This window comes from Phoca vitulina, unplaced genomic scaffold (genome assembly GCF_004348235.1).
Source record: "Phoca vitulina isolate PV1807 unplaced genomic scaffold, GSC_HSeal_1.0 scaffold11, whole genome shotgun sequence".
Taxonomy (NCBI): Eukaryota; Metazoa; Chordata; class Mammalia; order Carnivora; family Phocidae; genus Phoca; species Phoca vitulina.
In genome coordinates, this window is record NW_022589714.1 from 27,740,243 (window position 1) to 27,753,903 (window position 13,661).

A 13,661-nucleotide genomic window follows, 5' to 3' on the forward strand; every position below is an offset into this window, starting at 1 on the left:
TGGGCATGTAGACAGCTGTAATATGGAAGCGTGACCCTGAGATACTGAGAAGCTGTTTGGTTTGTTATAGCAACTGCGAGAGTTGATAGCCGAACACAAGCCTCATATAGATAAGATGAACAAAACTGGGCCACAGTTACTGGAATTGAGCCCAGGCGAAGGCTTTTCTATCCAAGAGAAGTACGTGGCAGCTGACACCCTTTACAGTCAAATTAAAGAGGATGTCAAAAAGCGAGCCGTGGCGTTGGATGAAGCTATTTCTCAGTCTACTCAGGTAATCATTTGCACCAGAAAGATGATTGAGCTCTTCCGAACAGAAGAGCATGGAAACACATTTTCTTGGATCTCCTGATTAAATTTCAACCAAAATTACTTCACTACGTTAAATCTGACTATGGATGTTTTGGCCTCTCAGAGTGGTATTTGGCTGGTCCAGTCCTTGTATTTCTCTGCCTGCTTGTAGATACAATACAAAATAATTTTCAGTGACTTAAGAAACATACAGTTGTCATCACTGTCCAAATATTTAGATAAGTGTCCATCCAGAGTAGAAAAGAATATTTGCCTTTGGGAGAGATAGAAGAAACTGTTATTATCATTATTAATGAGACACTCCCAAGAGGGCAATAAGAAGAAAAGACTGCATGGACTGAGTAAGAAGGAAAAAATATAAAGTTGGAAATTGATGTTTTTCTTTTTCAAAAATACTTTTTTTCAAGACATTGAATTTGAAATTACCTACAGATTTTCCATTTTCAGAGTTGAGCTTTAATCATTAGATACACTGACATTAGAATGGTCCATTTTCTGGAATCCTGTGTGATGATTCCTTTAATATTGAGGATAGTGTAGAACCTGGGCCTGAGCGAGTTTTTATAACTTTGCTTTATTGTCTGTGGTACCTTCCAGACAAAACTTTAAAATGCTTTCGTGAATCTGATTATGTGTTTGACCATGAATGAAATTCAGACTTCTATTACAATGTCAGGGAGGCTTTTGTTTTTGTTTCATTTTTTTAACATTTTTCAGTTCAGGAAATTTATAACTTAAGAAATACCTTTATTCTCATCAAAAATGCTCTTGAGTCTTACACTTAATAATACAACTTTTTAGGATACCAAAGTAATGAGTAAAAACAAAACAGTTTTGATAAAAAAAACACACAGATTATTGGACTTAATTCTTAAAATTCACTTGAATTATGATAAAATGAAGCAACGGATAAGATGCTGGTATCAGGTAGTCCATTTATATATTAACCTATACTGTTTCTGACAAATACACTCAATTGGGTAGATATATTAACAGAGGATCAAAGATTTAATTCTTGATTGAGACATTAGATGGGTTTTTTTTTTTCATTTAAATTTCACTTTTGATATCCCCATAAATTATCCCTTTTATTTACTTCTAGTTCCATGACAAGATAGACCAGATCCTTGAGAGCCTGGAACGCATCGTGGAGCGTTTGAGGCAGCCACCTTCAATCTCAGCTGAGGTGGAAAAGATTAAGGAGCAGATCAGTGAGAATAAGAACGTGTCAGTAGACATGGAGAAGCTACAGCCATTGTATGAAACTCTTAAAAAGCGCGGAGAGGAAATGATCGCAAGATCTGAGGGCACTGACAAAGACATATCTGCCAAAGGTAATAATTTCAGAATAAGGAAACAATAGAGCTTTACTTTTAAAATAATTCTAAATGTTCATGCTGTTTACTGACAGTCTAATTGCATAATAAAGTGCCAGATTTTAGAAAAGGTATTACCAGTGGGGTTGAAGGGCTATGTACATAAATCCCTCATTAATATTTTCCTGTGTTTGTGGAATCGGTTACATACACAACGTGACATTATGCAAAAGCCATGTGTTCTCTGGGACTTTTAAACCAGGTGTTTGAAAGATGACTCTAATAACACCAAACCTAGGGGTTTTTTTCCTTATTACTAATCATACACTACTTTACATAATGGGTACCCCAGAATGGGTGTTCCCATAGCCACAGAAATGGCAACCACGACCTTAGCCAGCCATCTTAAAGATAGGAGCTGGGCGGTCCAAAGGAAAAGCACACACATAGATTAGTGGAAGTTTATGATAAGAAACAAGCCCAAAATACGTATCCTACATTGTTAAATTCCTAGAACTGAACAGACATTGTTATTCTTGATTTGGAGAGCTTATGTGGTTATGTCATTTTCTTTGGAATTAAGGTCAGCCTTGGTAAACTTGAAACTTAGGTCTACTCTGAGCTTACTTGCCTTTGAGTGTCTACTTTTGTCAAAAAGAGCCTTGGTTCAGGAAGAGTAGGATGCCCTGAGGTCTTGCCTTTGGAATATGCTGTGTTGGGCCTTGTGATACCCAGTAGACTGGGGTCAACCAAAATTAGATCCAGTTTTAGATACTTAGCAGATTGAATCACTGTTGCTATGTGAACTGAAACATTTGGCTTTGTTGCTTAAATGGCGCTAACATATTGCCTTTTTGATACTATTTTGTGTCATAGCTGTTCAGGATAAGCTTGACCAAATGGTTTTCATTTGGGAGAATATACACACACTGGTGGAAGAAAGGGAAGCCAAACTACTGGATGTAATGGAATTAGCAGAAAAGTTCTGGTGTGATCACATGTCATTGGTAGTAACCACTAAAGATACACAAGATTTCATCCGGGATCTAGAGGATCCTGGAATTGATCCCTCAGTAGTTAAACAGCAGCAAGAAGCAGCAGAGGTAAGCAGAAAATCTCCTTTAAAGTTAAAATTAAAAAAAAAAAAGTTGTGGTGTAATGAAACCTGGATTCCTTTGGTAAATATTCAGAATTGCTCTATTAAAATGTATATTTCATTCTGAAAGTGGAATGCCTGGTGATGTAGTAGGAGATAGGTTATACCCCAAAATTTCACTTAGTACGTATTTTAAAAGTTTCTCTTCATCCCCACTGCTTCTGCCTTATTTCAGGGCCTTGTTAGCTCCGTTTTTGGCTTCTGAAGTCATCCAGAGTGGTAGCCCTACCTGCAGAGTCTCTTTCCTTCCCAGGCCTCCAACCTTGCCATCAGTCTTCTCTTCAGATCTGATCTCACTGTATTGCTGCTTCAGACCCCTCGGAGGCATCCACTGCTTACTGTATCGAATCCAAACTCCCTCCAACAGTGGACTGGGCTCTCACATCCTAGCATAGGCCAGCCTGTGTCTCCAAAGCCGTTTTGTCCTGCTGCTGCTTTATTAGAAAGTGGCTCCCCCAGCCCACTGCGGTGTGCTCTTTCTAGTCTCTGTATCTTTGCACATTAGTTTCCTTGAGTGGAATGGCCCTATCTATTTTATTTGTACCCCCAATGCCTAGTTTAGGGCTTGGTTTATGCTTATTGAGTGTTTCTCGAGTGAATGAATATATTTAACCAAGAAGATAAAAGCAAAAGTAGAACACTGCATTTTTCTCCTTTTTTTTTTGTAGTTTACAAGTCCTAGGGAAATGACATAAAATTTAATCCAGAGCTAGATTATCCTAAATCTACTAACAAGCATGCTAATTTGTATGAAGTTTTCAAACTCGTATTTTACTTACATCTATTTTGTTGTTATTTTATTCTTTATGATCTATTCTTTGCAACTTTCAAATATACAATATAGTAGTATTAACTACAGTCACCATGCTGTACATTATATTCTCATGACTTCTTTTTTAGTAACTGGAACTTTGTACCTTTTCACCTTTTCGCCCCCTTCGCCCATTTCTCCTTCCCCCATCCCCTGACTCCAGCAACCACCAGTCTGTTCTCTGTATCTGGTTTTGTTGTGTGGGGAGTGGGTAGGGTTTTTTTAGATTTTTTTTTTTTAGACCACTTAACCTGTATTTTAAGTGAATATTGCCAAACTGTTCTGTTTGGAACAAAAAATATATTTCTACACTTTTCATTGTTATTAATATTTAAAGGAGCTTGTTCTGATATTTGTTATATAGAATTAATTCTTTAAATATTGTTTTCATAATAAACATTTGATGTCTGTTACAAAGGGTGCTGTTTTTTTCTTTAAAATATTTCTTCTTACTGAAAAAACTTATTGCAGAAGCTTGGAAAAGAGAAAGAAGAAGAAAATTGATCTTAATCCCACCTCCTAGAAATAACTCTAATTAATGTCTTCGTGTGCGTCTTTTTAGTTCCAGTGTGTTTTTGCTTAGAACTCTAAGGCTTATTTCTTATTGTAGGCCATCAAGGAAGAAATAGATGGACTACAGGAAGAGCTGGATATAGTTATTAACCTGGGTTCTGAACTCATTGCTGCATGTGGGGAACCCGATAAACCCATTGTCAAGAAGAGCATAGACGAGGTACAGCTAGCCTATTTCCTTCTCTCACTAGAATGCATTTTTAAAGAGATCTTGTTTAACTAAAGCATATTTGCTAGTAGTTGAAAACTTAACACATGACACTAAAAGAGTTCTAATATTTATGTTGTAGTTAAATTCAGCCTGGGATTCTCTAAATAAGGCTTGGAAAGACCGGGTGGACAAACTGGAGGAGGCGATGCAGGCTGCCGTCCAGTACCAGGACGGACTGCAGGTAGGGGGTCATGGCGGGGCTGCTGGGGGGAGGAAGCGTGTGACCGAGGGCTGCAGATGCTCACATGGGCACCGCCCCAGGGCTGTGAGCGTGCGAGCAACCGCCTCGCCTACTTTGGTTCGTGTTTTGCCTTCTAGAAGGTATTTCTCGAGATCCGTGTAGATCTATAGAGACATCTAAGTACGTTTGTATACACATGGTGAAATTTACTTTGAAAAGAAAAATTTTAATGTTTAACCAGACAGCGAGATGGAACTGAATCGGAGTTCTGTTCTAAAGTTGAGTGGAGTAAGATGAAAGGAGTAAACACTATCTAAAAATATCACGAAGTTTAAAGTCAGAAGTAAAGAAATTTGATTTGAAGCCAGTGTTCCCTGTGAACTAAAATAGATTTCTGTTTTATTAGGTCATAATCTGTTGTGTAAAATGTAAAATGTTATTCTTACTTTCCAGATACATAATTCCTTTTCATCGTTGTTTTTCACAGCCCTTAAGGGTTCTCATTCCGTTTATTAACCATTTTTTAAGTTTCTTTTTTTTAAATAAAAAATCGTCTTGTCAGATGAGGCCAACTCAGGGACATTTCTCTCCCTACCTTCTTCAGCCTTACTCCATTTGCTAACAGCCTGGCCAACGTTGACTCTGTCATTCCTCCTACCATATGGAAAAAGCCCTTCTGAGTATTTCCATAACAGCAAGTGAATATTATTTTTAAAGCTCCGATGAGAACATCTTTTCCTTTTTATTCCATTCCTTTTCTATATTTGTAAAGATAAATATCACAAGCCAGGCTTTATGCCAGCTGAAAGTGTTTTGAACTTTGGAAATATATGAAAAAATTCACTACAAATAAGATCTTATATAACTTTCCTCCTTCCCCCACTTTTTAACCAGAGAGATAATTTATTGGTTAGGTTTCAATGGCCAGTAACTAATCAGGCTCCAGCCCTCAGTTTGTGAGACCAGGTCATAATTTTCCTGTACTGTTGGTAAATGACTGAGTTGTGCCCTCTCCATGGCTAGAGGTGGCGCTGCCACCATTTGCAGCCTTTTGACCTCAGGAGCCATTAGCCATCAAGGTCACTGGCTGGGCGCCAGGACCCACACTCTCTCCTTACGCCTGCGAGAAAAACATGGCCCGCTAGAGGATAGTAGCCTCACCTGTGGGAATGAAGGGCCACTTGATTTGGTAAATGGCTGGGGCTAGCTAGAACTAGATGTTAAAGGTCCAGAAGCTCTAGACGTTTCAGGGTTTGATTGTAAAGTAAAATGAATTTTATTTCCTGGGTTGCTGCTTAAATTCTTGGGTTTATTAATGATAACTAAAAATACCAGGTAGTTTCCAAGATTCTTCCTCCTCCTATATGGTCTGGCAACTTCATGAAAGTCCATTATAATTTTGTGTATTCAGTATCTGAAAGAAATGTGAGTCGTGCCTTTCTTAAAATGTTTGTATTACCTAACAAGAACAGGAAAAAGAGACTCTGTAGTCTGTGTTGTAATTCAGAATAATGGTCATAATATTAATCTTTGTAGGTGCAGGATTTTAATGCTAATCTAAATAATATGTAAGGCTTTAGTTGGGCCAAATATTTTGCTCAAGTGCTAAACAATAAACTTCTTGCTTATTTGAATAAGCAGATGGATTTGAATCTTTTTCTTTCAATGAATTTACATAATCTGCCTCTTAGACATAAGAAAGCATGGAGAATTCTCTGTTTCATGTGTCGGAATTTTAAAACTTTTTTTCAAGTGCACATTTTTGAAAGTTCTTAGTATTCTAAGATTCTATTCAGAAAAAAATTTCCTTTGCAAACGCGGACACAGAATTGGAGGTTACATCTATTGCATATTTGGGACAATTTTTTCAGCATATTGTTGCTTTTATTTAGGTGAACCATCTTAATTTGTAAAATAGGCTCATTCCTTAATACCTGTATAGATTTATGATTGTACTTTTCTGTAACCCTTGGGATGTTATAGCAATTTCAGATGTACTAATAGCTCATGGACTAATGTGTTTTTCAGGCCATATTTGACTGGGTAGATATTGCGGGTGGTAAATTAGCTTCAATGTCACCAATTGGAACAGATCTTGAAACTGTCAAGCAGCAGATTGAAGAGCTAAAGGTATGCGTGGGCTTCATTAATTTCAAAGACTGCATTTTACGTTCTTTATTCAGGGGATTCTTTACGCAAATTTATTTTACATAATTGAAGTATTAACATTTTGATTGTGAAACTGGTTTAATATGGTGCTTGTACATAATGAGCAGCATATAAGTGCTCATTAAATGATATAAAATACCAGTCTTCTTATTATTAAGTCAGTCCCTGTTCATTATAGAAAAGTCAGAAAATACAAATAAGCAAAAAGGTGGCTTTTTAAAAGCCACTCAAAATGTTATGTACCCAGAGGTAACTACTCTTAAGATTTGATTTATAGCCTTTCAGATATCCTCCTGTTGGGAATGCAATGAGGAGGGGGAGGGACTGGTGGGGTGTGAGGGGGTGTTTTATACATATGTACCTCATACTATAGGGATTTTCGTAACTTCATTATTCAGTAGTGTTTCCTTGCCCTCAGTACACATATAGCAACATTTTTGTTTTCTTCAGTGGGTCAGAGTAATCCATTTAGTCTAACAGGCTAAAGAAACATCCGTGGTATAATAGTGTTTCCCAAAATGTTTGTTTTGTAAAAATGTTTCTTGTTTTTCATCTGCTTTCCTCTGTAATTTTTGCTTTTGTGGTTCTTGATCTCCAGCTGTGAAAATGGCTGGACTGTTTCCTCTTTGAATTCCTCTGTGCTGCTGATGATTTATCCAAGTGGGATCAGCTGTTTCCTTCCTAATTTCAAGTTTCCATGCACAGAGACATCACACCATTTTCGATGAACTCTCCTAGATTTTTGTATACAATTATTACCTGGCTTTAAAATGGTAGCCTTTTCATCTCTAAGTACAATTTAGAGTATTTCATTTAGAAATTATTATGGTTACCATCATTAGACTGCGATTTTTTTTCTTTAACTTTATGTGGTCATGTAGTAAACACATGATATACTTTAATATGTACATTCACAGGTGTGCAGTTTTGGATATTTACATATATCTCAGTAGTTTCCATACAGCAGGCTGCTTAAGAGTGCTTTCTCTGAAATTAGAGTGTCTGACATTACCTCCCAGTGCATCCACTTACTTAGCCAAACACCCTTGCGACAGTTATCTAACTGGTCTCACTTTTATGTCCTTAGCTTAAATTGAGAATAAAATTATTTTCTTTATAGGTTTAGTGAAAACAAAGCAAGTATTCACGATACCTTAGCTAGTATTTTTTAATTATTATTTTTATGTTTGAAAAAAATTAAGGGACTGTTTAGCCATTAATGACTTATTATTTAATGATTTACTATTACAAATTAAAAATAAATATTTTATGAAAGGACAGTTTCCTACTACAAGCAGCCATTTGCTAACCTGTGTTGGTTGGCAAAGCTGAGATTATTAAATACATGTTTAGTGAGCGCTGGGAGAAAAAAGTAGTGTTGTTCTGAGTAAGCAGTGGGTGAGGCATAGGAATAACTAACTATTAACGCAGCACAGCTATGGAAAACATAAAACATTCAGTGGATACAAGATGTGTGTATGTGTTTGAGCAGGCAATGTTAATCTGCGTTTCTTAGAGACATATTTGGGGAGTTTCATATATGTCAGTGTATTTTTTATTTTATTTTCTATAATTTCAAAGCTCACATATTGAATATATATAGATATTGGAATAAGGCTAGACTTGAAATTTCTTACCTTTTTTTACTGTAGAGAACAAAAGTGTGAACTATCAAAATTACAAATAGAAATATCTTTCCTGGGGTGCCTGAGTGGCTCATTCGTTAAGTGGCTGCCTTCGGCTCAGGTCGTGATCCCGGGGTCCTGGGATCGAGCCCCGCATCGGGCTCCCCGCTTGGCAGGGAGCCTGCTTCTCCCTCTCTCACTCCTCCTGCTTGTGTTCCCTCTCTAGCTCTCTCTCTCTCTCTGTCAAATAATAAAATCTTAAAAAAAAATATATCTTTCCATCATAAAAACATCGAATAAAGAAAAAAGATTTCCCTCATCTTTTTTTACTTACAATTCTTTTGTGTTAGATTTTTATTCCTCTTCACCTTCCTGACTGTAAGAAGTACGAATTAGAATAAATATTGAATCCATAGAATTTTTGTTTAAAGTTCTGATTTAGAACAAATTTTTCCTATATATTCTCTTTTTTTTTAAAAAATAGCAATTTAAGTCAGAGGCCTACCAACAGCAGATAGAAATGGAGAGACTGAACCATCAAGCAGAGCTTTTGCTGAAGAAAGTAACAGAAGAGAGTGACAAGCACACTGTTCAAGACCCGTTAATGGAGCTGAAATTGATATGGGATAGTCTGGATGAAAGAATTATCAACAGACAGGTAAACACTGACACTTTCATTAAGAAGTTAGAAAAGTTCAAGTTCATATATTAAGGTAAAATCATTATTGAAAGAGAAAATTAGGTGATTAGGTACATAAACTTTTGAAGCCCCTAAATTCTTATTTTATTAGAATTCTTCCTGCTTCTTGAAACATGTCATTTTTAACCACAAGGAATTGCAAGCTTAAAATGTAGGATATGATGATTGGGCTTCATCGGATATACTTACAGAGTTATATAGCATGCAACAATTGATTTTTTTGCCTTTGTTAGTTTTATAAGTGTATGTCATTCATTATATCAAATTCATATGGATTTTCTTCCTCTCTACTTTTTTTGTAGCATAAGCTGGAGGGGGCTCTGTTAGCCCTGGGCCAGTTCCAGCACGCCCTGGATGAGCTGCTGACATGGCTGACGCACACAGAGGGCCTGCTCAGTGAGCAGAAACCTGTGGGAGGAGACCCTAAGGCCATTGAAATTGAACTTGCCAAGCATCATGTATGTAGCTGTTCTTGTGTATCATGTTTCTCTATGCATTTAGAGTGCCATCAGGTTGTTTTCTGGTAGGCTTCCTCTTGATGCATTTTTCAAGTTTATGATTACAGCACAGTTCCACATTTGACATTTGTAACTCATGGTCAAACTATTTAAAACACACTTTTTAAAAGATTATAATCAAAATTTTTTCTCCATTGTCCAGGGCAGTTGTCAAGAATAGCAAGGGTGGGAAACTTCTGGCAAAGTTTTAAGGCTGCATGGCAAACATTGGTTTAAATCCCTGATTATCCCTGTCACTGGATTGACACAGCCTAGTTTTAAAAGTTGTTGGGGAAAGCCTGTAAGGCTCGAAATGTTCCACTGCAGGCAGTGTGTGTGTTTTTCCTCCGGTCGCTCTTATCCGAGTGTCCCACCTGCTGCTCATGTGGCACGTCGCACATCTTTTCTGTTTGCCGGTATGTCTCCCACTGTGTGAGAGTTTGCTCTGCAGTCTCTGTGTCTCTCTTACTTCCCACTGGCTTCCTGTGTCTTTAGTCCTTTTCTTTCTGAATCAGTCTTTAACAATATTTATTACGTTTACAAAGGTTTTTATATGTCCTGCACTTGATTTAAAGCTTTAAATTAAAAATTTTAATCTTGAGGTACATGCAAGACAACTTTATATTGTTGTCATCTTTGTGGCATTTGGTTGACAGTTCTTAATAGAAAATTCCTATCTCTGCACAGCCTGAAGGGTTTAGGGAGCAGGAAAGCATGGAGCTGACCACAGTGGGCCCCAAACGGATAGCAGGAGGCATCTTCCGGGCTTTAGATGATCTCCAGCCTAGGTCACCAGAGCAGACCTCACAGGGCTTGAGAGCTGAGCTCTAGCTTATTACGATAAAGTTCATTTGCCCAGAAAAATAAATCCTGAAACCCAGTTGTTAGAATCTTTGTGCAAATGACCAAAGCCATTGACTTGGCCAGGAAAAGTGAGATAAATACATTTTCTTCAGAGAAAAAAAATGAAAAGAAAATTCTCTATCTCTTAAGTCAGTAGGCTTAAAGAATAAAAGGTTATGTTCAGTAGAATTTATCCTGACAGTCAACAGTCTATCATAGAACTTCAAGATTCACATTAATAGAGGCATCTTATCTAAGGTTAGGTCCTAAATTCTGACCTTATATAAGTTTCCTTGATTATCAAATAGTAAATGTTTAATAATTTTATATATTTATTATCATATTAGAATGAATGGTTTTTGGTACTTTACTATCATGATAAATAGTTTTTTAGTATTCTTGGTTTAGCTTTCCTTCTTTTATACTTTTCCCTATAGTAATTGTACTCTAATTTAAATTTCTCTCCTGCTTGGGCCACCTGGGTGGCTCAGTCGTTTAAGGGTCAACTCTTGGTTTCGGCTCAGGTCATGATCCCGGGGTCCTGGGATAGAGCCCTGTGTTAGGGCTCTGTGCTCAGCAGGGAGCCTGCTTCTCCCTCTGCCTCTGCCCCTTCCCTGCTCACATACTCTCTCTATCTCTCTAAAATAAATAAATCTTTAAAAATTTTCTCTCTGTATAGTCTATATGGTCATATATAGTCTATATATATATAGTCATTGCCCAACCATATCTGATTAGGCAATTAGGACTAATTTTGTATCATTAATATTTTTTTATTACTTAATGTCTGTCTTATACTTTTGTAAGAGCAGTAATGACTAGTCAGACTGTCTCTGCATGAAAAGATGTTTATTCCCATAGTGTGAGTTGATACAGCATTTACATTTTCATAAACTTAGCATTTGTCCTTAAAAGCAGCATACATTGGTGACAGGAATTTTATAGAATACAGTAGCGGCGGGGACATGACACGCCCTGGTGCACTTATTTTGGTAGGGCATGAGTAGGGATCTTTTAGTTCTGTTTATTTATCTGTGAGCAGTTAGAAAGGTCTACTTCTCCCTTCTCCTTCCATTTCTTAAAGGTCAGAAGTGAAACAGCTTAAAATCACCAGCCCAGTTGCCGGAAGAAGGGAGGGAATCTTTCCATCCCTCTCCTTTCTTCTCTGGCCCCTAGGCTCTGCCTTATGTAGCAGGACTTGGACCATTTAGAAGAATGAATTTTATAGATTTACCTTTATATTTTGGCCACAAGAATATTTAACTCTTACCTCTGAAAGTGATTAGTACTGTTAACCTATCAAAGTACATGCTTTTTTAAAGATCGCTCCTTTTTGAAAATTGTTTACTTAAGACATGAAAATTAAGTTAAATTAAAATGAGTTTGAATCAAATGAAAACGTATAGAACATTTTAATTATAATCTCCAGATATTTAATGTCCTCGACTGCAAGGTTATTCAATGCAAAAGAACTAACAAAATGTTCTTACATAATCATTTCAGGGACTGTTGGTAGACTAAAGGTATATCCAGGAAAGCTGCAAAGTTAAGGGAAAAGAAGTTCACCATTTTAACACTTTCTTGTGTTAAAATTCTATGCCTGTGATGTTTTTGCTTCAGAATGTTTTAAACTCAGCAGATAAAAGTTGCTTAAAAGCGATGTTAACATGTTATGAGCTAGTAAATATAGTGTTATCTTAATATTTTCAGGTGCTTCAAAATGATGTATTAGCCCATCAGTCCACAGTGGAAGCCGTTAATAAAGCCGGAAATGATCTAATTGAATCAAGTGCAGGAGAAGAAGCAAGCAACCTTCAGAACAAGCTAGAGGTTTTAAATCAACGCTGGCAAAATGTTTTGGAAAAAACAGAACAAAGGAAGCAGCAGCTAGATGGTGCCTTGCGCCAGGTGAGTAAGAGGATAAATTCTCAAACTTTTGTTGGCCTGCAGGACCAAAATAGCATGGAATTCTGGGGCGCCTGGGTGGCTCAGTCGGTTAAGCATCCGACTCTTGATTTTGGCTCAGGTCATGATCTCAGGGTCGTGGGATGGAGCCCTGTATCAGGCTCCGCATTCAGGGGGGAATCTGCTTGAGATTCTCTCTCTCTCTCCCTTTGCCCCTCCCTTGCCCCCCATGCTCTCTCTTTCTCTCTCTCTCTCTGTCTCTCTCTAAAATAAATAAATAAGTCTTTAAAAAAAAATAGCCTGGAATTCTTTGATTGGTTTGCAGACCATTGTTTGATTTTTATTCCTCAGGAGAGGAGTAAAAATAAGTGGGATAAAGAACCGAGCAGATGAGAAGGCAGCCCTCTGGTTCTTAGTGTAATAGTCTTACCTGCCAGAGCTCTCAGGATGAGGAAAGGCAGCAAATCCATCTGCACCTGCCTGCTCTTAAGCATGCACGGAGAGGCTTAGCAGGCTGGGATTGTTTAAACCTTGTTTTCTGCTGGAAAGTGACAATGTGTTTATGGCCCGAACTTAAAACTCTCTATCACTCCAGGCGAAAGGGTTCCATGGTGAGATTGAGGATTTGCAGCAGTGGCTAAGTGACACAGAGCGTCATCTGTTAGCATCCAAACCTCTGGGAGGTTTACCAGAGACAGCCAGGGAGCAGCTTAATGCCCACATGGTAAGTATATTATTTCCTACAGCTCTAGCCTCCGATTAAGACACTGACCATTTTGCGTGGGCCCTGGTGATAAATAAATTGTGGGAGAAGGTTTAAAGGATATACAGTTTTATAGCAGAAATCTTAATGTGTAAGTGCTTAGAAAAACCATTTATTGATTAAAATTTTCAAGTCAGAACCTATTCTTTATTTCAAAGATTAGTGCGTCAGTATAGGAAAAAAGGTTTTAGAAGCTTAGACATTTTTTAGAAGCAAACTTTTCCCCATCAAATGATGAGCTTGTATGGATAGTAACACAACATAGTGTAAATTATAAACTGTTGTTGCTTGAGTGAAAAGAAAAGTCCCTAAAGTAATCAGAATTGACTTTAAAGTTATTGGTGTAAGCATGATACTCCCACCTAGTTTCCTGGAAGGCTGGAAAATATGTTCTTGTTCTGTTCAAGAGTTACTTGTTTGTTTGTTTGTTTTACTGGTGATGGGGCCGTATCTTCAGCTTCACACCCACACCCGCTATGGACAAGAGGAGGCTTCTGTTAGTTGTCCAGTTGGGGGCCTTGTGCCTCTGGGCTCTTCCCACCCAGATTCTGTGGCACTGTCAACTCTTAAAGATAAGGACGAAAAAATAATGGAACTTG

The 13,661-nt window shown here is 37.5% G+C and overlaps 1 protein-coding gene across 21 annotated transcripts in view; it reads left to right on the forward strand.

Annotated features, from left to right (window-relative positions):
- Positions 1 to 13,661, forward strand: part of DST (dystonin) — a 470,596-nt gene that overhangs the window by 420,551 nt on the left and 36,384 nt on the right. For all 21 annotated transcript variants that reach the window (XM_032409610.1, XM_032409591.1, XM_032409594.1 and 18 more), the window contains 10 exons: positions 71 to 274; positions 1,415 to 1,646; positions 2,505 to 2,731; positions 4,206 to 4,328; positions 4,459 to 4,560; positions 6,589 to 6,690; positions 8,839 to 9,012; positions 9,357 to 9,512; positions 12,105 to 12,302; positions 12,895 to 13,023. In XM_032409610.1, coding sequence (XP_032265501.1) covers positions 71 to 274; positions 1,415 to 1,646; positions 2,505 to 2,731; positions 4,206 to 4,328; positions 4,459 to 4,560; positions 6,589 to 6,690; positions 8,839 to 9,012; positions 9,357 to 9,512; positions 12,105 to 12,302; positions 12,895 to 13,023 — 1,647 coding nt within the window. The remainder of the gene's footprint in view (positions 1 to 70; positions 275 to 1,414; positions 1,647 to 2,504; positions 2,732 to 4,205; positions 4,329 to 4,458; positions 4,561 to 6,588; positions 6,691 to 8,838; positions 9,013 to 9,356; positions 9,513 to 12,104; positions 12,303 to 12,894; positions 13,024 to 13,661) is intronic.